We start from the raw sequence: 22,177 nt of genomic DNA, 5'->3' as shown, positions 1-22,177 counted from the left end.
ACAACTGCTAAGACGCATGGTGTATAAAAGTCGCGAAAGCTCTGCTGATTCCATAACTGAAGAACTCCAAACACCCACTAGCATTAACGTAAGCACAAAAACTGTGTGGCTGGAGCTTAATGGAATGGGTTTCCATGGCCGAGCAGCTGCATGCAAGCCTCACATCACCATGACCAATGTCAAGCGTCGGATGGAGTGGTGTAAAGAACACAGACAATAGACTGTGGAGCAGTGGAAACGTGTTCTGTGGAGTGACGAATCACGCTTCTCTGTGTTGGCAGTCAGATGGGAGAGTCTGGGTTTGGTGGATGCTGGGAGAACGTCACTTGTCTGACTGCATTATGCCAACTGTGAAGCTTGGTGGAGGAGGGAAGATGGTATGGGACTGTTTTTCATGGTTTAGGCTAGGCACCTTATCTCCAGTGAAGGGCAATCTTAATGATTAAGCATACCAAGTCATTTTGGAAAATGCTATGCTTCCAACGTTGTGGCAACAGTTTGGGGAAGGACTTTGCCCCAGTGCACAAAGTAAGGACTGCAAAGCCATAGTTTAAAGAGTTTGGTGTGGAAAAAATTGACTGGCGCGTACAGAGCCCTGACCTCAACCCCATCGAACACCTTTGGCATCAACTGCAACGGAGACTACGAGCCAGGCCTTCTCGTTCAACATCTGTGCCTGACCTCATAAATGCTCTACAGAATGAATGGGCACAGATTCCCACAGAAACGAATTCCCACAGAAACACTCCAACATCTTGTGGCAAGCATTCCAAGAGGAGACAAAACTGCTATCGCTGCAAAAGGGAGACCAATATAAGTATATGTATTTGAATATAATGACTTTACAGTCACTGTTGGTGCAATGGTCAAGCGTCCGAATACTTTTGTCCATATATACTTTACATATACAGACACACATACATACAAAGACAACACTAATTAGTTAACTTTTCACAACCCAAGTAAAAATAACATCACACAGATTACTTTTATTTAGTTATTTTGCAACATATGGAACAAGTTCAAAATTGTTTAAGTGTTTCTCAAACAGATTCGTCAAGTTCTTCACAGACAGTTTAAAGGTGGAGGTAAGGCCTCTGGACAAGGCTCTAAGCAGGAAAAGCTCTTCTAGGGGGGAGGGTTGACAGGAAGTCTGAGGATTTATCTTACTGTCATAGAGATGACAAATTTGAAGATACTGATAAAAGGAGCCACGGTGAAGGCGATCATGGAGCTCAGGGAAAGAGCCCCAATGGACTATAATCAGGGAGAAATTTTAAATTGTGTTTGGTCCAATCTGCAAACGCAGGAGGAGTTGTGCCACAAAGGTACCATTCTTTATGGGTTTGCAATTAGTCGGAAAGAGCACACATAATTTCTCCAAATAGAGAATGAGAACCGAATTGTAGGGACAAGTTGGTATAAAGGCGGCAGATTTTTGGGGTCCAGACAGAACAAAGCGTAAGGAGACTTTAAATGGATAAGGTCTGTTTTCACATTTGCTCACATCCGAGTGCGTGGGCTGGCATGGGAGAGAACGGCTTGTGTAAGGTGGGCAGCCAAACAGTGTTTGTGAAGGCAAGGGAGACCTCTGCACTTAGAGTTGCACACATATATAAAAAAAAAGTTTCCCATAAAACCATTGTAAAACAGAGACACTGTTTGATACACTGTAATAGAGAGTACCTAACCAACAATAAATACATCCTTGTTATAAATAAGTGACCTTCAAAAAATGTATAACATTCTTTGTAAAGTTGAGTTAGCCTTTAAATTGCTGGTCTTTGGGGCTGTATATTTGACATTAAAGTTGGCAGTGAAAACAAAGCAAAAAAACTTTTCATAAACCACAAATGCAAGCTTGGTCACCCACAAATGTCACTGAACATACAAAACCATTTACACTAGCCTACAAAAGGTTTTTGTTTAATGGTACTGTAGCTGTCATCTGAATTGCAATGTGTTGTTTAAAAAACAAATGTTCATACTAATTGTGCTATTTACAAACTGAATGCAACGATGAAGAAATTAAGTTATATAAACGCATCAGTTGTTTAAAAAAAATAAAAATACTTGACCATGTATTTACAGTCAGATTGTTTCCTGCAAATGTAACATGTGACATGTTATTTACATAACACAATGTTGATATCTTAATCTAAACTAAATTATACTCCTCTTATGAAGTAATTCTCCACCCCATCAATTTAAAAACAGAAAAAAATTGTAATAAATAGAGATGAGCGGGCTCGGATTCCGCTAATCCGAGCCCACCCGAACAGTGCGGATCCGAACGGGATCCGAGCACTGTTTGGATATTTCCGGCGGGCAAAAAATTGAAAACGAGGCTCTGTCGTCCAAGTCTCGCGTCGAATCTCGCGAGGGGTGGGAGGGAGGGCCCAGAACAATTCCATCTTGTACCTCTGTTTTTGGCATTATGTGCTCAAGCTACCTCGGTGCAATCTTTTGGCCTAAAAACAATATTGTGAGGTGTTCAGAATAGACTGGAAATTAGTGGAAATAATTGTTGTTGAATGTTATTGAGGTTAATAATAGCGTAGGAGTGGAAAAAAAACCCCACAAAACTGGTTTTTAGCCCTTTCTATGTTTTTTTCAGAATAAATCCGAATCCAAAACCTTAAATCCGAACCAAAACCTTTCATCGGGTGTTTTGCGAAACAAATCCGAACCCAAAACCTCAAGCAAATCCGAATCCAAAACACAAGACACCAAAAGTGGCCGGTGCACATCCCTAGTAATAAAGTGTGCGAGTTTTTTTAGATTTCCAAATACATTTACCTCTTTGCACCAATCACCAGGATGACAATAATACAGTTAGACCAGTTTACCCCCTGCATTTGGTGTTTTCAAAACTATCCATCTCCATTTGAATTCATATTTGCATCTGCTAGCATTTGGATTGCAGTGAGGTTTTTTGGGCGCTGTCAGTGTTAAAAACCATGTACATTAAAAAGTCAATTGATCTCTACAGGAAATCATTGTATACATACCCACTAGGGTTTAACATGAGAAGGTCAACCACTATTGTGCTATACTTTTCCCATGGATTTATATAGCCCATTCATTTCTACAGCCCATTCAGTTAAATTGTGCGCTACATGTAAAAAAAGCAACTGAAATAAATGGGTCAGCGAAATTAATGGAGTTGCACAGCACTAGATAATCAATTAATCCTTATTGATGAGCAATCAAAGCAGAGAGTTACCAGGACCCCCTATGCAACCAAGTCAACGGCATTGTGGCTAGCAAGGGAAAACCACCTGTAATTGGCTGAGCAGTTAAGAAGAGTCCCAGTCAACTGATTATTTTCTCATTTTGCAGTTTGTGTCGTTTTTCCTTACAGTGGATTAAAAGAAGAACATATTTCTGGCATTTCCCTTTGGGTTGAAATAAAAAGATCTGGTTTGAATTTCCGTTTGGATTACAAGTTAAGGATATTTCCCATTGGATTCAATTTTTTTCTCTTGGGGCGTATATAAGATCAGTCTCGTTTTCCTTTTCAATTACAAATTAAGAACATTTGATTAAAATATTTCTTTATATAATAAAGTGTTTAAAAAGCATTTCATGGAGTATTTACATTATTTTTAAGGTAAGCGGGGGCCTGGCACGCTAGAGTGTCATTGGTCAAGTGAACTTAAGTTCTGACTGTTGACACTCTTTACTGCCAACACTATCTGTGTAAAGACCAGAACTGTGACAGCGGAGAACAAGGCATCTGCGCCACAGGACTTCTTACATGGAGTTCTGCAGTGATACAAATGCTGCCACATAATAAAGCATAATGTTGACATCATATTGTTACTGTTGAATCATTGGATCTCTATGCCATGATAGCAATACAACAGTTTTCCCTTTTTCAAATGAAGCTCGATGTAACACCCACTCTGGTATTGTTATTGACACCTCCCAGTGACTGAATGTAAAGCCTTGCACTAGGACCCAGAGGAGACACACAAGGAATATTGCTTAGCAACAATGCTGGTGTGTCTACTAGTGACGTGGGGCAGATTTAAAGGTGAAATTACCTCATAAAGCGGCAGGATGTTCGAAAGGAGAGACAGCAAAGGGGCTGAGAGATAAACATGTAAAGAGACAATACCCTGGCAGAGGAGGGGCGAGAAACAATACCCTGGCAGAGGAGGGATGACAGACAATGTATTTGAGTTAAAAGTCACCATTTTAAATGTTAATGCCCCATTAATATTCTGTCCATGTAGCCATTAAGAACTGTGCAGGAGGAGAGAGGAGATGTATATATGAACTGTACATATTTACTTGATCATCACTAACAGTTTAAGAATGTGCTGGAGTGAAAGAGTGTGAATAAAGAGTGTATTTTGCAATATAGAGATGGTCTGGTGCCCAAATTATGGAGACATCTTATTGCACTGCACCTCCTAGTTACATCACCTGTGTCCAAACATCTTCAATGAGACTTTGTAAAAATAACCTGCATGTGCTGGTGTCCTCTGGTCATCTACATCCATGCCCATGAGCTAGCCTGGGCTTGAGGAGACGCACTGCCTAACCTATGCACCTCAGCACTAAACACAGTTAAAGGGAGTTACATCAAGAAATCAACCTGTGTTTAAAAAAAACACAGGGGGGGGGGGGGGGCTGCATTGTGCATTCAAAAAATTAATTATTCCTAGGTTGGATAAAAAGCTCACCATACCCAGGTTTCTCTATTTGGGACCTGCATGGACTGTTCCATGTAGTTATTTTTCCCATCACTACGTGGTTTGCTTCACAGCCCAGTCGAAAACCAGGGTTGTGTGACAGTGCAGTATGGTGGGGTAAGATGAGGACTGCACAGTTCAATAAATTGGTGAGCAAGAAGGATTGAAAACATGTGTTACTGCTTGAACATAAAATACATTGTGGGGGTTTAGTTGTCCTAGTTGGTGTAACTAGAGACCCATGAGTTCTAATGAAAAGGTTAAGTCATACATCCCAAATAAAACAGGATAGCCCCACCAGTCATAACTTTTATTCCAACTCCCAGGAAAGTTGGGAGATGTGTCCTGTTCATGGATGTGAGTGATGCTGTGCACACCTGCCACTGATGTGTGTGGCAATGAATGGGGTATTTCTTTGGGGATGAGGGGCATTTCACCCTCCATTAGATGCAGCTACACTCCCAGCGTGAAAATTGTGCCCCGAATTCAGTAATGTCAGGAGGTATTGGCACTGGCTCTCCAGTCTGCCATCTAGTTCAGAAATTATCAACACACACATACACCAAAAGAATGTTTTCTCTTTGTTACGATGTTGTTATACACAGACACTCAGTGGCCACTTTATTTAGGTACACTTGCTAGTTAATGCAAATATCTAAACCAGCCGATCATGTGGCAGCAACTCAATGCATAAAAGCATGCAGACATGGTCAAGTGGTTCAGCTTTTGTTCAGATTAAACATCAGAATAGGGAAAAAATGAGATCTAAGTGACTTTTATTGTGGGATAATTGCAGGGTGGTTTGAGAATCTCAGAAACTGCTGATCTCCTGGGATTTTCACACACAACAATCTCAAAAGTTTACAGAGAATGATACAGTTTTGTGGGTGAAAAAGCCTTGCTAATGAGAGTGGTCAGAGGAGAATGGCCAGACTGGTTCAAGCTGACTAACTGAAATAACCATTCCTTGTAACATGGGGATACAGAAGAGCATATCTTAATGAACAGCATGCCAAACCTTGAAGTGGATGGGCTACAGCAGCAGAAGACTACACTGTGTTCCAATCCGGTCAGCTAAGAAAAGGAAGAGCACAGGCTTATCAAAACTGGACAGGTGAAGATTGAAAAAAACATCACCTGGTCTCATCAATCCATGGATCCATCCCGCCTTGCGTCACCTTTGCAGGCTGCTGATGGTGTAATGGTGTGGGGAATGTTTTCACACATGAGGACCTAAATTACCAACTGTTTAAATGCCAAAGTTAAATGCTGATCATGTGCTACTTTCAGCAGGATAAAGCGCCATATCACAAAGCACAAATTATCTCAAGCTGCTTCCTTAAACATGACAGTGAGTTGTGAACACCAAAGGCCTCAACAGTCACCAGATCTCAATCCAACAGAGCACCTTTGTGATGTGAGAGATTTGCAGCATGAATTTGCAGGCAACAAATCTGCAGCAACTCTATCATGTCAACATGGGCTAGAATCTCTAAGGAATGTTTTCAGCACTTTGCTCCCAGAACAGCCCAAATCTTTTGTGGCATGTATTCAACAAACAGGGGTCCTACCCATTAGTATTAAAGTGTACCTAATAAAGTGGCCACTGAGCATATCCATTGACCATATGTTTACATTGCTTTATCCACTGACCATATGGCTATATTCCAATTATAACAATGACATCTACAGATGGCAATGAGATACATTCCATAAAAATGTCATCCATTAAATTACTACTAAATAAATTTTAATTGTAATAGCATAGTTATATTTAATTTTACACACTTTGGATGATGAAACCAGTTCAGCCTACAGTAAGTGTTGGCTACTCAAAAATTATTTTCTAAACCCACAAACTTTAAATTATTTTTTATACCCAACACACCCAATCCTTACTCGGCACAAATATTGAAAGCCACAATTAGCAGATCAGTGCGTTGTGTGTGTACATTCAACAACAGAAGAGCAAATCAACTAAGGTACATAAATTCTGACTCAATGTAAAATATATGTTGCCACTCTGCAGATAGGATATGATGGTGCAGTAAATGTGAGCTTCAGAAGCCTGCACTAAAGCATGATCCTGTAGGTGCATACCAGTGTGAAAGGCTCTACAAACAAGCACTAAACTTGTCAGTCATGTTTCAATCGTTTGTTTAAACAAACTTAATGAGGCTACAAGGACATTTAATCTCTCACCCAGTAGACAAGAGTACAAGGCAAATTACTGAAACACACAACATAAAATGTAGTAGAACATACAATTTCCTAATACATTCATTAAGCAAATGTCAAAAGGTTTGATTAGTGTGAATAGCTTAAAAGACAGGCACGTTACCTTTAGCTGGATTTACTTGTATTCCTGATCTATAAAGCATCTCTTCATTCTTCCAGTCCCCATTTCTAACAAAAGTTTTTAGTCCGTAAAAAATAACTAATGCAGCTGCAGCGTAAAAAATTAGGCTTTTAAGAAAGCTTTTTTGGGCCTTAATATAAAGAGCTCGGGCCCCAACAGTTACTAGTAAACAGAACCCCATACTGGGAATATAGAGTACACGTTCTGCAATAACAAAACCAACATAGAAAAATAGATTACTAGCGGGCATAAAGGGGACTATCAGTAGGGATAAAGCTAAAACAACAATGTTTCCTGTAGAAGGAAGTTGCCCTCCATGGTTAATATGGTTTTTTAGACCATTTTCAAGCTTAGGGACAATGGTAGTTCTCTGCTCCAAGTTCCTGTATTCTAAATCTGATTGACAGCTATGGCCATTAGTATTCTGCTTGCCATTCATAAACATTTTCCCATTGCACTCTCTCTTTGTACCAGAGCTCTCGAGACTTGTGTAGGCCAGAAGGAAGAGCAAAATGTAAAAGGCAACAGTGTGTATATTCCTCCAGTCAATGATTGATTTAATCAGAGGCACAGCATCCATCGACCAATCAAAGCTGAGTGTGTCGGGGCAAAAAAGCAGCCACAGGTTCTTAGTTGGCAAGTATAAGAAGGTCAGGGTACGTGTGAGTAAGATTTCACAGTCAGCAGCTGGGTTGTCAGAGTTCGAGAAACTTGGTGGTGTGTTTCCCATCCAGTAAAAGCGAGCACCCAGCAATGCAAGTCCCCAGGCAACCAAAAGTCCAATGCTAAGAACGAGAGGCATGTTCTTGCCCTGAAATCAAAGTAGAGAAAAGCAGTTAAAATTAATGTTATCAATACAAATGAGAAACAATCATATAGAACACAGTATATTATTTAACACTCTAAAGAGTAAACCGAAAACTAATATTGAGAACGGAAAATATGTAATACGTTATACATATAAAATATGTAATAAAATATGTTAAATAACCCTGTGTAATTGGGTTGGGTACGAATTTTTGATAGTGAAAACTCCGACCCCTACAATGTCGGGTTAAGTGTTTAAACACTTAACCTGCAGGGTCCTGACATTGCCGCTTTAAATGATCATTTTTCCAAGCCGCAATTACGTCAAAGTGTAGTGCCGGACACCTCTTAATTCTGAATAAGTTGCAGTCAGCATGCTGATGCCATCAGAGAGGTGCATCGTCGGTTTTTATAGTCTATTTATATTCAAATCGCTTTTTCCTAAATTAGTTTTTTATTTGTAGGTCCCCTCGGTGTTGGAATTGTAGTAATCGTTTTAACAATTACCACCGTTCTAATTATTGCTGTGTGTATCATTCAATGCAAAGTAAACACCAACTAAATGTATTGTAAGGACTATTTTCTGAATGTATTTTGTAAGAACTAAAACAAACACCGATTCTGATTATTCAGTTATAGCCCCATAAGAAACCCACAGTGGTCAACATTATTTATGTTCTCAAGTACATGGATCTGACATAACTGGTGTGGAGAAACATGCAGTTCTAATATGGTATACATTCTCCTATTTCATTTGATATACTGTGAAAGTGCCTCATTATGTGCATTTTACTTGCCACTATAGTATTGTTTTAGGAGTCTTGAGATTTGTTAAGTATAGAAGGCATATGGACTATTTTGGCTATTTATGTTTTAGGAGCTCCGTTTTTCAAAGCATTTGGATTGGTCCATCAATTCCATACTCTTTAGTGGTCATTGGCCTGATACTGATTAAAAGAACTGGTTTTATGTGATTATGACTTTGTAATTGGATAGCATGAATACCCATTATGATGAACATGTCTCTCCTCCTTTTAAAGAAAAAAATATTTTTATTTATAATTGATTTGACCTGTAAATTTGATGTTGGGAAAACACTGCTAAATTATTAAAGTGCCTTGGCTATTCAAAGTGTCATTAATACTTATCTGTTTAACCAACTGGCTAATTACCACACATCTATGCTAACTTGCTATTGGTTGCTTTTGGAACCTAGTACTAAATAAGCCTTGAACGCTTGGTGCCAGTTCATGACCATTTCAAAGTCCTGCAAGATGAAACCTGTAGGGGCAGGGCTTGGTGTTTGAATTTCACTCATAGTGGTCCATGGTATTGGAACAGATGGCGTAGTAGTAATCCACAGCTCCTCCCATTGGTGGTAACCTGAAGTGATTCCTATTGTGTGTGTGTATACACACACAGGGTATGAAGTGTCGACAGTAAAAATGTGTAAACCATAATGTCTACATACAGCCCTAAGTTCGACAGTTATAATGTTGTAATGTTGATAGTCATAAGGTCTACATGTTCATAATATCAACACTGTTGGAATGTCGACATGTAAAATGTGTACAATGTTTTCAAAATGTCGACATAAATCCCTAAATTTAAAATGGCAATACATATAAAAAAAAAAATAGTAAAATAAGAAAAACTGGCAACAAATGTAAACAAAAAAATAATTGTGCCCTCTCCCCACCATTTCCCACTCTGGTACTAGTAATATCGGAGGGACAAAAATCGTGGGGTCCCCCCATTTTATCTGGTTTGGCATTATGGCAGGGTGATCCCACACTACGGTTATCCCTGCCCAGGCTGGCAAAGTCTAGTTCTGGTAATGGTAAAATCAGTGGGACCCAACACTTTTTGTCCTCTCAATTCTGCTAGTACCAGATTAGATTTTTTTTTCTATGTTTTAAATGTAAATTCACCAATTTATGAAAACATTTTTGGGAAAGAGCTATTTTAGGTGTCCAAAAAAGTCAACTTATTGTGCCAAGTTGAATCAGTCCCTCGGTTATCAATAACCACACCTTTTTTATGTACCTATTTGCACTTCATACAATACAAATTCCTCCTATATACCTTGCCCTCTATACTTGGAAAAGCAAAGTTACTATTTAACTGATCTACATACAGTAAAGCAACTTTCTGCATGTACTTTATCTTCCAGCTTCCTCTGCATTCTGCACAAGTCACTGAAGCTGTGTGTGTAAAAGGAGGACACCAGAAACTTGAGTAAACAATTAAAATCACATTTCCTGGTTTTTCTGCTTCTGCCTAGGTTATATTCTTATCCAGATAGAAAACACACAAAAAGTTACATTGAGCTGCAATTTACACTTAGGGCTAGATTCTAGTTATCATTTACTTGGTACATTCTACAAAATGACAGCTAGAATCTGATTGGCTGCTATAGGCAACACCTCCACTTTTTCAAACCCGCAAATTAGTAAATATACCCCTTAGTGAGGTACATTTAGGAAAATTAGTGCACAAGAAAATGGTGTGGTCAAACTTTTTCTTTTCTTTAGTAACCTGAGTTACAATGGAAGCTACAGTTTTCTTATGCATCACTTTCATAAACATCCTAAAATATATGTAAGCTCCTAAGTACTGCACTTATCACCTAGGTATATTTGTAGCACCAGCCTAGTCTTCTGAATGTACAAGGTATCACATCTAAGATTTTGTCCACCATTTTTTTAAATAGTTGAAAAACAGACATATGTACAATAGCCAACTTAAAAAATATATACAGCAGGTGAAATAAATGTTGATGTGCTCAATACTTTTCTCAGTAAATATATAACTCCAAACATGGTGTGTACTATGGCATCCAAAAAATTCAAATTTGCTCTCATCTGACCACACTATATTCTCCAAGGATTTCACAGGCTTGTCCAAATGTTGCAGCAAACTTTAAACGAGCTTCAACATGTTTTTTCTTCAGCAAAGGAGTCTTGCATGGTGAGCGTGCATACAGGCCATGGAGGTTGAGTGCATTACTTATTGTTTTCTTTGAAACAATTGTGCCTGCCAATTCCAGGTCTTTCTGAAACTCTCCACAAGTGGTCCTTGGTTTTCAGGCAACTCTTCTGATAATTTTTTTCACTCCTCTGTCAGAAATCTTGCAAGATGCACCTGTTTGATTTCTTTACATGTGTGGATTGCAAGGGTTGTTGCTGACATTTGGTGTAAATTTCATTACAATGGCCACAATAAATATACAGTATATTACTGAGAAAAATGTGTTCAATACTTACTTCACCTGCTGTATATACTGTATATGTTTACATATTAGAGCTAAAAGAAATTATTGTACATCACAATGTTGCTCTCGGAAGAAAAACAAATGTAATATTTTAATGATTTTTTTAAAGCACAGCTTTCTTTTTATTTTCACCTCAATGGCATTCTCATCGTATTAGTGCAAATACATTATATTTTACAAAACAAGCAAACCAAACATACTCAGTAACAATGTATATTGATGATATAGGTTTACTTAATTATGTCTGCCATCAAACATTGGTGTTTAAATAGTAGGCTGGATCAATGGAAGGGTAAAGTAAAAAGGGTTTTTTTCGTCAATAAGATTAATTGTATGTTCAATCTATTTTGCAAGGTTATTACAATGTGTAGTTATGTGGTGTTTCTATGCAGTGTATGCCAAAAATGCATGTTGATGGGAGAGATGCTATTGAAAGTGTACCTCTGTGGAGTAGTCCACATATACTAGATATTAGGAAGCAGATTTACTTAGCCGCAAGGTGCCGCCGGACATCACTTCGATGTCTAGCTGTGCACCTTGCTGGCTAATACGGTACAGAAATCGCTCACTTTCCCTCGCATGTCTATGGGACCTGGAAATTTTAGTAAAACTCTGGTGCAATGCGTCTCCGTGGACTGTTCTGTTAGCACATTGCGTAACATTGTGAAAAAATTGAATCTGCCCCCAGGACTGGGTTCTAAGAAATGTATTTATACCATGTGCTCAACTGACATGTTTTGTATTACGCGTATGAGCTCAGAAGTATCAGTTCAGTGGCTGCTATTAGTTAAGTAGTCAACGTGTTTATTCAAAACTACATACACCACAGTAGGTACATAGAACATACAATATAGATGATCTCATGGTAGCAATGGGTTCACAAGTTCTTTGGATAGTTGACTGACCCAGTAGTGTTATAGTGACTATCCAAAACCATTTACACTGTAATACAGTGTTTTGTTTTTATGTTATTATTGTTTTTATGTGTGTTATATTGCTTTAATGTTAACACGTTTTCATATCACTTATTTGGTATTTTGCCATGTACACAATCCTCTTTTTGGTTTATACATTAATCCAGCAAAATACATTTCTTGCACAAGAGAGAGCACCTTTCACCATTAACTTAAAACAGATGCTATATTGGGTGCCATTAAGAAGGTGGCACTAATGTCAGGATACCTATAACTTAATACATATTAGTCAGTATAGCCTGTGGTAAGCGGTTAATCTTCAACTGTGAACATTGCAGTTACCGTCTTACACTTGGACTCGTTCACAGACATTAAATACAAATTTGAAGGTTTGTGTAACTAATCATTTTGTAATATTCCCCATTACTGTGCAAATTAATTACATTTGCAAATGTTCCAAGTTCTATCCAAAATCTGCAGCATTTACAAACTGATCTGTCGCACGTAATCAAATTTATGAATGATTTCATGTCAAACATTGAAAAAAGAATATTGCAGTTGTCTTTGTATTGCCTGATACAGCAAACATGGAATACATGGAACTCTAAACTATGTCAGCTTTAGCGCGGGCTAAGAAGACATTGCAAACCAGATGTCTAACATCCTTGATCTAACTTCATCAAGCTTCTCATAAGAGAGAATGAGTAAAGAAAACAAACACTGCATTAGATGTGATTACTTTCTGTTTCTAGGGTACCACACAGGCTGCTGTCCTCATATGCTCAAGGAAATGATTTCTTATGTTCTAAATCTTTTTTTTTTTGGGTACAACCATGTTAATTTAAGGTCACTCATTATTACGTTGTTCTTCATTTTACAGATGTATTTAGCAATTAATTTTACAGACATCTTTCACATAAACATTTTAGGATTTCCTAACAATGGTAACCATGAAATGCTTTTGAAAGGAAGGCTCACTCATCTTCCGTGCTAGTGATGCGAGAGCTTAGGGGCTGTGTTGAAAAGTAACTTCCAATGCAAGATCAGTGATCACATTTGTATGTCACAGCAACTAGAAACACAAACAGTCGGGGTGCTCACCCAGTGAGCGAAGCTGATGAAGGAGAACAGCAGCGTTTAATAACCTGTCTGGATAATACTCATCATCCTTCAGAGTACGGAAAGTATTTTGTTCTAATTTGGTCTTTCCTGTATCAGCTTGTAAAGCGATTAGGGACAGATGGACTCACTAAGGAGTCTTGGTATACATGCCGAGATGTGATCAATCCAATCTCTGTATTTATACACAAGCAAACATTTTTTTCTTTATAGACAATCTATCATGGGAGCATTATTACAGAGTTACATTTTCTTTAAACCTTAACATTTATTGAAGCCTGTGACAGTTATATAGAAATAGTAAAGCCAATAGAACATGGAGTAAATGACACCCAATATATGAGCATATGTAGAACAATATGCTATATAGCAAAAGCAGAAAGTGATATTAAATATAAAACAGGTCTGTCTTTAGGTCATATGATATACAGTGTACAAATATAATGAGGGTTTAATTACAGAACAGTAAATTACCCTGGTTTTCCAGAAAAGGGACAAGAGACAGTTGCCAGATGTTGTAAAAGATGGGTATGGTAACAGAGACAGGCTCATTTCGCATTGATCATAATGCTCATTTCTTCTCCTATACCTTTTTGGGGGGAGTAGAAATATGTATAGAGAATATCATACATACAATATAAACTCTACTGATTTATAAGAGGTTTTTTTTTTTTAATTATTTTTTTTACTTTTATCACACTGTGGCTCGTATCCAAATTGGAGCCCCTGGGAAAGTACTGAAAATGAGATGCAATTTAAGACCATAGAAGGGCCACAAATGATATATCTAGCAGAGCCAATCCCAGGGCAGCCATTAAAACTTTAGTATATGACGGCAGAGGAAACAAATTTAGAGAATGGAATACTATTAAAGCCCCGTCAGGGATCTCACCTATAGTAGAACAGTGCCACAAGTTAGCCATAAATCACTGTAAATCTACTAGTGTAGTATAATAAATGTCAGCGAATAATCTGAAATCATGCTTATTTTCACATTTTAAAGATAAACAATACTACCCTGTAACAATAATGCATTTTTCTTTGTCCTTGCATACCTTTTTCATTCTCCTAACTTGTATTCTGTTTTTATTGGGGTGATTTTACGCGAAACATCTAAATGCCCCTTAAGGAAAGTGCTTTGCATTAGTAAAGAGTAAACTTGGAGAAAAAAATTCACCAGCAGTTTATGAAACCATAAGTAATGTACTGTTATGACAGCATCCAGCTGAAAGTCAATGAAAGACAGGGTTTTTGTAAACCCATTTAACTCAAATGTGGACATACCTTCACTAAGCTGTGTGCATTTTGTAGCAATAGCAATAAATACTGGTATTCATCTGAACATATCTTTGCTGTATGTTTAGTTCATGTCTGTCTAGTTTTAAACGGTTTTAAATGGCAACTCAAGATAAAACCAAGCAACGCCCCTTAACAGACTAGCACTGCGTTTTGCTTGGCATCTCTTATTTCCTGTGGTCATCCACATAAGTGTATGGATAATCATACCTACCTTATGTTGATACATTATTACAGGGTTATAACAGAGTGCCTAAATAAATTAATGAATATTCATTTTGGCTTGTACGGATGGCCAACAGAAATGGTAATAAGCTTGCTAATTCTGTTTTCAACATCTGCCATTAATTAGACGTATTGTAACCATGGAAAGAATGAAATCTAAGCAATGCAGACAAACAGGAGACTCTAATCACCAAGTGCTGGAAGGTTCTCTCATGGTTCATTCACTTAAACTGTGACTCTTATGTTTCTCTATGCAATTAGAGCTGAGAACATATGAGCTGCTTTTACTGCAGGTACAAAATGGCCGAGTATTGGCTATTACAACGTTACTTGCAGCCACTATATTTTTCTCACATAGGCTTGACATGTCTATCAAAACGGACACACATTAGACGCACATACTACTTTGCAGTCAAATTAGATTTAGATACATCTCTAAAGATATACAGGGGGAATTCAATTCCCCCCCAAAGTACAGCCGCGCTATATGTATTACTGTTATTACAGTAATATTAACCAGACTTTGTGCTGCGAGCAAAAATAATGTAATAACGGTATTTACATTCACTATTACCATAATAACGGTAATAGTGCGCAGGCCGCATAACTTTTTCAAGTAATGCGGCCAATTGAATTCCCCATAATATATATATATATATATATATACATATACACACACACATATACACATACATATACACACACCGTAATACCGCTGATGCATGCATGTTTCCGGCAACATTGGGTAGAAACATGATCAGAACTTATTTAATCTGACAAACTATCATCAACATCATCATCAACATTTATTTATATAGCGCCAGCAAATTCCGTAGCGCTTTACAATTGGGAACAAGCATTAATAAGACAATACTGAGTAATACATACAGACAGAGAGGTAAGAGAGCCCTGCTCGAAAGCTTACAATCTATAGGACAATTGGAGTTAGAAACACAAGGGCATGTGCTACATCATATTGCACAATGGACCAGCCAGACTGCAAAGGTAAAAGTACTGAGTGTGCTGTGTGTGTTGCAATGTTGGTCAGAAGGTTGTTGTCTTGCGTTAGCTGTGTAGAGGATGACAATAGGGTAATCTAGGGAAATTAAGATGATGGTTGAGGAATCTCATAACCTTGTCTGAAGAGGTGGGTTTTCAGTGAACGCTGGAAGGTTTGAAGACTAGAGGAAAGTCTTACTGTGCGAGGGAGGGAATTGCACAAAGTAGGTGCAGCCCGGAAAAAATCCTGTAACCGAGAATGTGATGAGAGTGGAGGAGAGACGTAGATCTTGTGCAGAACGGAGGTGTCGAGTAGGGAGATATTTCGAGACAAGTGAGGAAATGTATGTCGGTGCACGGTCATATTGCTCTAAAATTTTATAATTACTATTCCAGCAATAGTGAAAATTAAAATCTAATTCTAATGCAAAGCCTGCTAGTTAAACAAATGACACAAAACACAAATACTCACTAATATGTTAATATATGCAGTACACGAATGTTTTTTTTTTTATTTCACAGTATGATCATCAATTTCCAAACAGAATCACCTTACATTTTAGAAATTAAATATTTTAATAGGACTGCAATTCTTGCTAGAAATATATAGTATCAGAATACAAATGTCAATAGATGGAATAGTCAGTTATTTAAAAATAGTCACCCATGGCAATACTTCAAAGTCCATTCTGAAGAAATTTGAGCATATAATTATCATCAAAACAGCAGTCTTCAAGATCTTAGCAATACAAACCTCACATTTTTAAATAGAATATTTTTAAAGCCTATTGGTAATTGTCTATATTTAAGGAAAAAGTAAAAGATATGTAGGGTAACAACTATTAAGTCCAATTGTTGCCATTTGAGGTCATTTTATTGGAATTGCAAGAGGCAGAGATGCAAAGTTTATGCCAGCGTTGTTACAAGAGAATGCTGTAACCCATAGGAAAGGATTTACACTAAAGTTTACAAAAAACGGCTGATCAAACTGCATCTATTATAAATACTTTACTAAGGTTATTTGTGCGACAATTAAATCCACTTAATAAAATCATTTGAAATTTTACTTTTTGCTTTTAATATTTCCTTTCTTATGATTTGCCTTTGAGAGGAGTGTGAATAAAGTTTCAGGCTTGCACACAGAACAGGCTTTCATCATCATCACCATTTATTTATATAGCGCCACTAATTCCGCAGCACTGTACAGAGAACTCATTCACATCAGTCCCTGCCCCATTTGAGAGAGGGAGAGAGGGAGACCAATTAACCTACTAGTATGTTTTTGGAGTGTGGGAGGAAACAGAAGCACCTGGAGGAAACCAACGCAAACACGGGGAAAACATACAAACTCCACACAGATAAGGCAATGGTTGGGAATTGAACTCATGACCCAGCGCTGTGAGGCAGAAGTGCTAACCACTTAGCCACCATGCAGTTTTTCACTTACTAGTCTAAGATGATGTTCACTGGTGAACTGTATTCTGTTTTAAAAAAATTCCATGCAGTTGGTTATCAAATTTACAAAGTGTAAATATCAGCAAAAAAGAGTGCTGCTGCTTATTGCGGTGTCCCAAAGCCTGCCCTACAGAAGTTTTCTATTGGCTACCCCAGCGCCGATTCACCAAGAAATCATATAACATCTACTTAAAAATATGAGCAACTGCAAAATCCTTGCTCTGCAGATTTCACATGCCACTTGAAGATTACACTCCTGATTGGATAAAGTGAAGAAATACTGTATAGTCCTACTTACCAACTTTCTTATAGTCCACTCCGGAAGATGCCAGAGGGGAGGCGGAGCTTAACGAATTGCATCATTTTTGGCCCAGCAAAGCAACACTGTGATCGCGTCACTGCACCAGGGGGGCCTCAGCTACTCAAATTGCAACAAATTGCGTCAATGAGGCACCCACCTCGCGCACTGCACTAGGAAATCCGGGTGACCTACTCGGAATTTGAGTGTCTCCTGGAAATTCTGGTACAGTTGGCAAGATTGTGCATAGTGAGATAGGCAGCAAATATCACCGTTGGCAGAGATTAAGGTCTAAAAAATGAATAGGTCCTACAAAAGTACTCAATGTCAGAACACTCCAACCCTTCTCTTCATAAGGGAAGACAAATACATCTACTACAGAAAACGCAAACAAAATATAACATACCACTAAAAGTCAGTGATGTAGAAGTGTGGCTTGCAATATTCAGTAAATTTATTGACAGTCTGTACAATTATTTGTGCAAGTAAAAAAATGAGGAGTAAAAATAGATAATCGTCTTAACAATTATAAAATGCATATAACACCAACGACAACTGTTTTGGAGCCGCATTGGGTTAGGAGGAGTCACATATTTTCAGTCCTGACCCCTTTTTATCTGTAGCTGCTAGGATTCTCTTATTTTGATAAATCTGATTGTCAGTAAAATATGTTGGCCATTTTTACATTTATATAAAATCTTTAGTAAATAATATTTTTAAAGGATTAACAACCTACTTTATAAGGTTGGTTTGTTACAACTCAAACTGCTGCATTTTTATATTATATTTCTTAATTTAAAAGTAATAAAAAATAGAGCACATTAAAATGCTTAAGGCATTGCATAATGCCTATGTATGTAAATATAATGATTGTAAAGATCTCTAACATTATGTCACAAACTATAGCATCTCTTCTACGCATTCCCAATATATTTGATCTTTAAAGTATATCTTTTCAATTTGGTTTCCGAACAAAAAAAAAAAAAGACTGCAAAATAATTGGCATTAGTAAGGTTGTTATTACATGTTATTCACCATTATATGTGTGGGTCAATAAAATTTATTAACACTAAGGGCTAGATTTACTAAGCTGCGGGTTTGAAAAAGTGGGGATGTTGCCTATAGCAACCAATCAGATTCTAGCTTTCATTTATTTAGTACATTCTACAAAATGACAGCTAGAATCTGATTGGTTGCTATAGGCAACATCCCCACTTTTTCAAACCCGCAGCTTAGTAAATCTAGCCCTAAAGGTTTGAAGTATAAGTGCTTTGTATGTTGCAAGCATCATAAAACACTAGTCTTGGCCACACTGGGACACAAAGTATTATAAAACCAAAAACGACTTCTACAAATACTTTGAGCAAGAACATTCTTTATACCGATATTCCTTAACTAATTCTAAAACATAAAAGCCACCCAATTGTAAAACATAAAGCTGACATTAATGCTTACCTAGAAACAGTCAAATTCTTTTATCAACCTAATGCAAGAAAATCCTACAGCTATTAGCAAGGTAACTAGAGACATAAAGGTTGAATATCCCAAGGAGTGCTGAGACAGCAGCTGATCGCCTAAACCTTTGCAATAAAAGCCATCTAATGCTTATTTGTAATCTTATTTAGCAGGTGAAAAGGAGGTTTAGAAGCTTACTAAGCAGATTTCTAAGTGCAACATTGTAGGACTCAAGCACTCCAAAAAAAAAAGGGGGAATCTATTTCTACAGATGTATTGAAATATACTGTATTATGGAATGCTCTTGGATGTTCAAAACACTGAATAATAAATTGTTTAGTTCATAAGACAGTGAACAATATTTAAATTGTATTTCTAAGAGCATATCAGTTTTTAGGATTTTGTGTGTTCCCGAATAGAATCAACATGGTCCTAAAAAAAACCTTCATGAGGAGTGCATTGGGGGAAACAGAATGTGAAGACACTTAAAGAGACGTCTTGAAATCGTACACAGGCAGAGAGACGCCATAGAACTAATAGAATTTTAAGTAATGGCAACAAATCAAATGACAAGAAGGTAAGTTCAATGTAGAAAAGACCCTAGAAGACAAAAAAATGTTGATCCCTGCCACCCAATTTGGTTCAAGAGGTAAGCATTTTATATCATCATATTTGTTTATTAAAATATTTAGCTTATGTTTGAAGTATCATACTGAGGCGTCTCCAGGTCACCCTAACATTTCCATGCTGGTGCGAGTTGCCCATTGTCCCATGTGGATTTATCCACCTCTTAACCCCTTTCTTGCCTCCACCTCCACTTAACATGATCGCCCTGACATCTCTCATAAACACTTTCTACCCCCCCCTGCTCTGACCACCACCACCACCTACTCCAATCCCATTCCCTGCATACACCCTCCCCCCTTATTCTCTCCACCACCCCCCTTTTTCTCCAACCGCTTGTTCCCATCAGAGGAAAACAAGTCAGGACCCTGAAATGGAGAAAACTACAAAGACAAATGATACATACAAGGAACATTGATACACTTTTCACTTTTATCCCAAACCCCTCAAGCAACGCCAACCGAACACAGAAACCACAAAATACTGATCACAACTATCAAACAGGAAAAACAATCCAGGATGTATTTGCGCAGTAATGGTAAGCCTCCCCTTATTCTTTTTCCTTAAATAAATCCACAAACACACAAGAACATTACTGCACCATAAAACCCTGAAACACAACATAACAGAACATGGAACATACTACCTATACCATAGGTAGCATCACATAGCAATACCACACCATCAGCACAGGCAGTCCTAAACCACCAACTGCACAAGTGCCTATACAATTTTATTTCATTAAAAAGTAATGTTCCTACAGCAAGGGAAGACATTTAAATTTATGCAAAATAACAAATTTATCTCATTTTAGAGTTTCAAAGATTGTCAACAGTGTTAATTAACACTACGGTAAACACACAAGGTGCTGATTAGCTCATTATATTAATTAGCACGTTACCATATTTTACAATTAACAGCATAGCCCTAATAATTGCCAGTTAGCAGCAACTGGAAGCAGATTAGTTTACAGGAATTGAGGACATGATTGCTATTCTATCACGAGCAAGATTAATGTCTCCTAATCTCCACTGTTTTCAGTAAAATGGTAAAAGATATACATTATACGCTACTTATTCAATTAAGCATTTTGCAAAGAATACAATCAAAAGTAGTTAGGTAATAAATTGCATTATAAAAATAAAAATGAATTTGCTTAAGAGACCTCCTCCACCCATGCATCCCCTCCGCCAATAAGCTATTATGCAAATTTGAAACACACATCTATTTGGCTTCTCCCTGTGCCTACTCAGACATATACAAAGAATATTGATAACATTCCTATACATTATGCATAAAAATTATCTGTGATTAGCTAGAATTCAATATACCAAAAAAGTATAATTAGCTTAATGGTAGTCTCCAGCCATAAAGTCTCCCCCTTTTTAAGGATAGCAAAAAAAGATGTTTTACTAGCAGAATGGCATGGGTACTCACCAGGGGTAGATTGCCTGAAAATCACCTAGATGGGCTCCCACTTTATTTTCTTACAATATGAAAATGTTTTTATGCAATAGCCAGCTGCACAGCTACCAAATCTGCACTGGCTAGCTTTGATTTAGGACCAGAAGTGGATAACCCCCTTTAGAACACCCGTGTGTCCCATGTAGCTGTGAAAACAATTATCCCACAAGTACATGTAATGCATATTAATAATGGTGGCACAAGGTCAACAATAAACCTCAGTTCTTTACAGCAGTCAGTGGTAATCTATCACCAATAAAGTTTGATGTGCTAAATGAGGAGTGTAAACTGTCTTTCAACAAGAGTTTAGTACATACTAACATGATGACTTTTAATGGGTTCTCTGTGGTTACTGGTTTACAATATAATATATCAATGTACTTGCAAACATTGATGTTGGGGGGGAAAAAAACAGGTCTGCAAGAACTATGACATAGAAGAAAAATCTACTGCAGAGCTTCAGTACATAATATGTGCATAAATCCTAAATACAAATTCTGAAAAAGCCTTAAACCTTAATTTGTTCTACCAGCTGGCTTACTACACTAAACAAACATATTTAAAACTGATTGGCCAATATCTTTTCTCAATTACTCTTAGATTACAAGTCTGCAGGCTGAGACTTTTACAACCAGGATGGGAAGAAGCATGAGACACACAATCTGCTCTTTTATACGCAGCATTTACTGTATGGTTTAATATTCCTATAGATTCCAAAATTTTGCACAAAGCAAGTATGTTAACTAGCTGAGCACTGTTATTTCATTAAAGTGCTGCCTAGAAGTTATTTTATGATATATGATATGCTATGATATTAAAAAAAATCATTTCTATAAGATAATAGTGTTCAGTATTTCAAAGCTGTAAATATCCATCACTATGGAGCGGTCAGCAAATTACACCGTCAGCCGTATAAGCGCAAGCTCCTCTTCATGTTGCTCCAGGTCCCCTGGGGCAACAATCAACCGCATCAGGCAGTTTGAATTGAGTTTGGGTTCTCTCTGCAGTGTCTTAAAATCATTGATGGCTCCAGTGTCATTACCTGTAATACAGTATACTGCTGTAGAGAGAGGCCAAACTACATTCAATCTGCCCTAATCTCAGTCTATGGCTGGCTGCGGCACACAGGAGTGACATTAAAAGCAGTTCCAGTCATTACAGTGATAGAACAAATGCGGTGACTAA

The 22,177-nt window shown here is 37.6% G+C and overlaps 1 protein-coding gene across 2 annotated transcripts in view; it reads right to left on the bottom strand.

The window, feature by feature from the left end:
• The window catches only part of TMTC2 (transmembrane O-mannosyltransferase targeting cadherins 2), a 230,247-nt gene that overhangs the window by 112,770 nt on the left and 95,300 nt on the right, over window positions 1-22,177 (bottom strand). For both annotated transcript variants that reach the window (XM_075209365.1, XM_075209366.1), the window contains one exon: window positions 7,045-7,873. In XM_075209365.1, the coding sequence (XP_075065466.1) occupies window positions 7,045-7,873 (829 nt within the window). The remainder of the gene's footprint in view (window positions 1-7,044; window positions 7,874-22,177) is intronic.

Source organism: Mixophyes fleayi, chromosome 4 (genome assembly GCF_038048845.1).
Source record: "Mixophyes fleayi isolate aMixFle1 chromosome 4, aMixFle1.hap1, whole genome shotgun sequence".
NCBI lineage: Eukaryota > Metazoa > Chordata > Amphibia > Anura > Limnodynastidae > Mixophyes > Mixophyes fleayi.
This window is presented reverse-complemented; position numbering and strand designations above follow the sequence as displayed.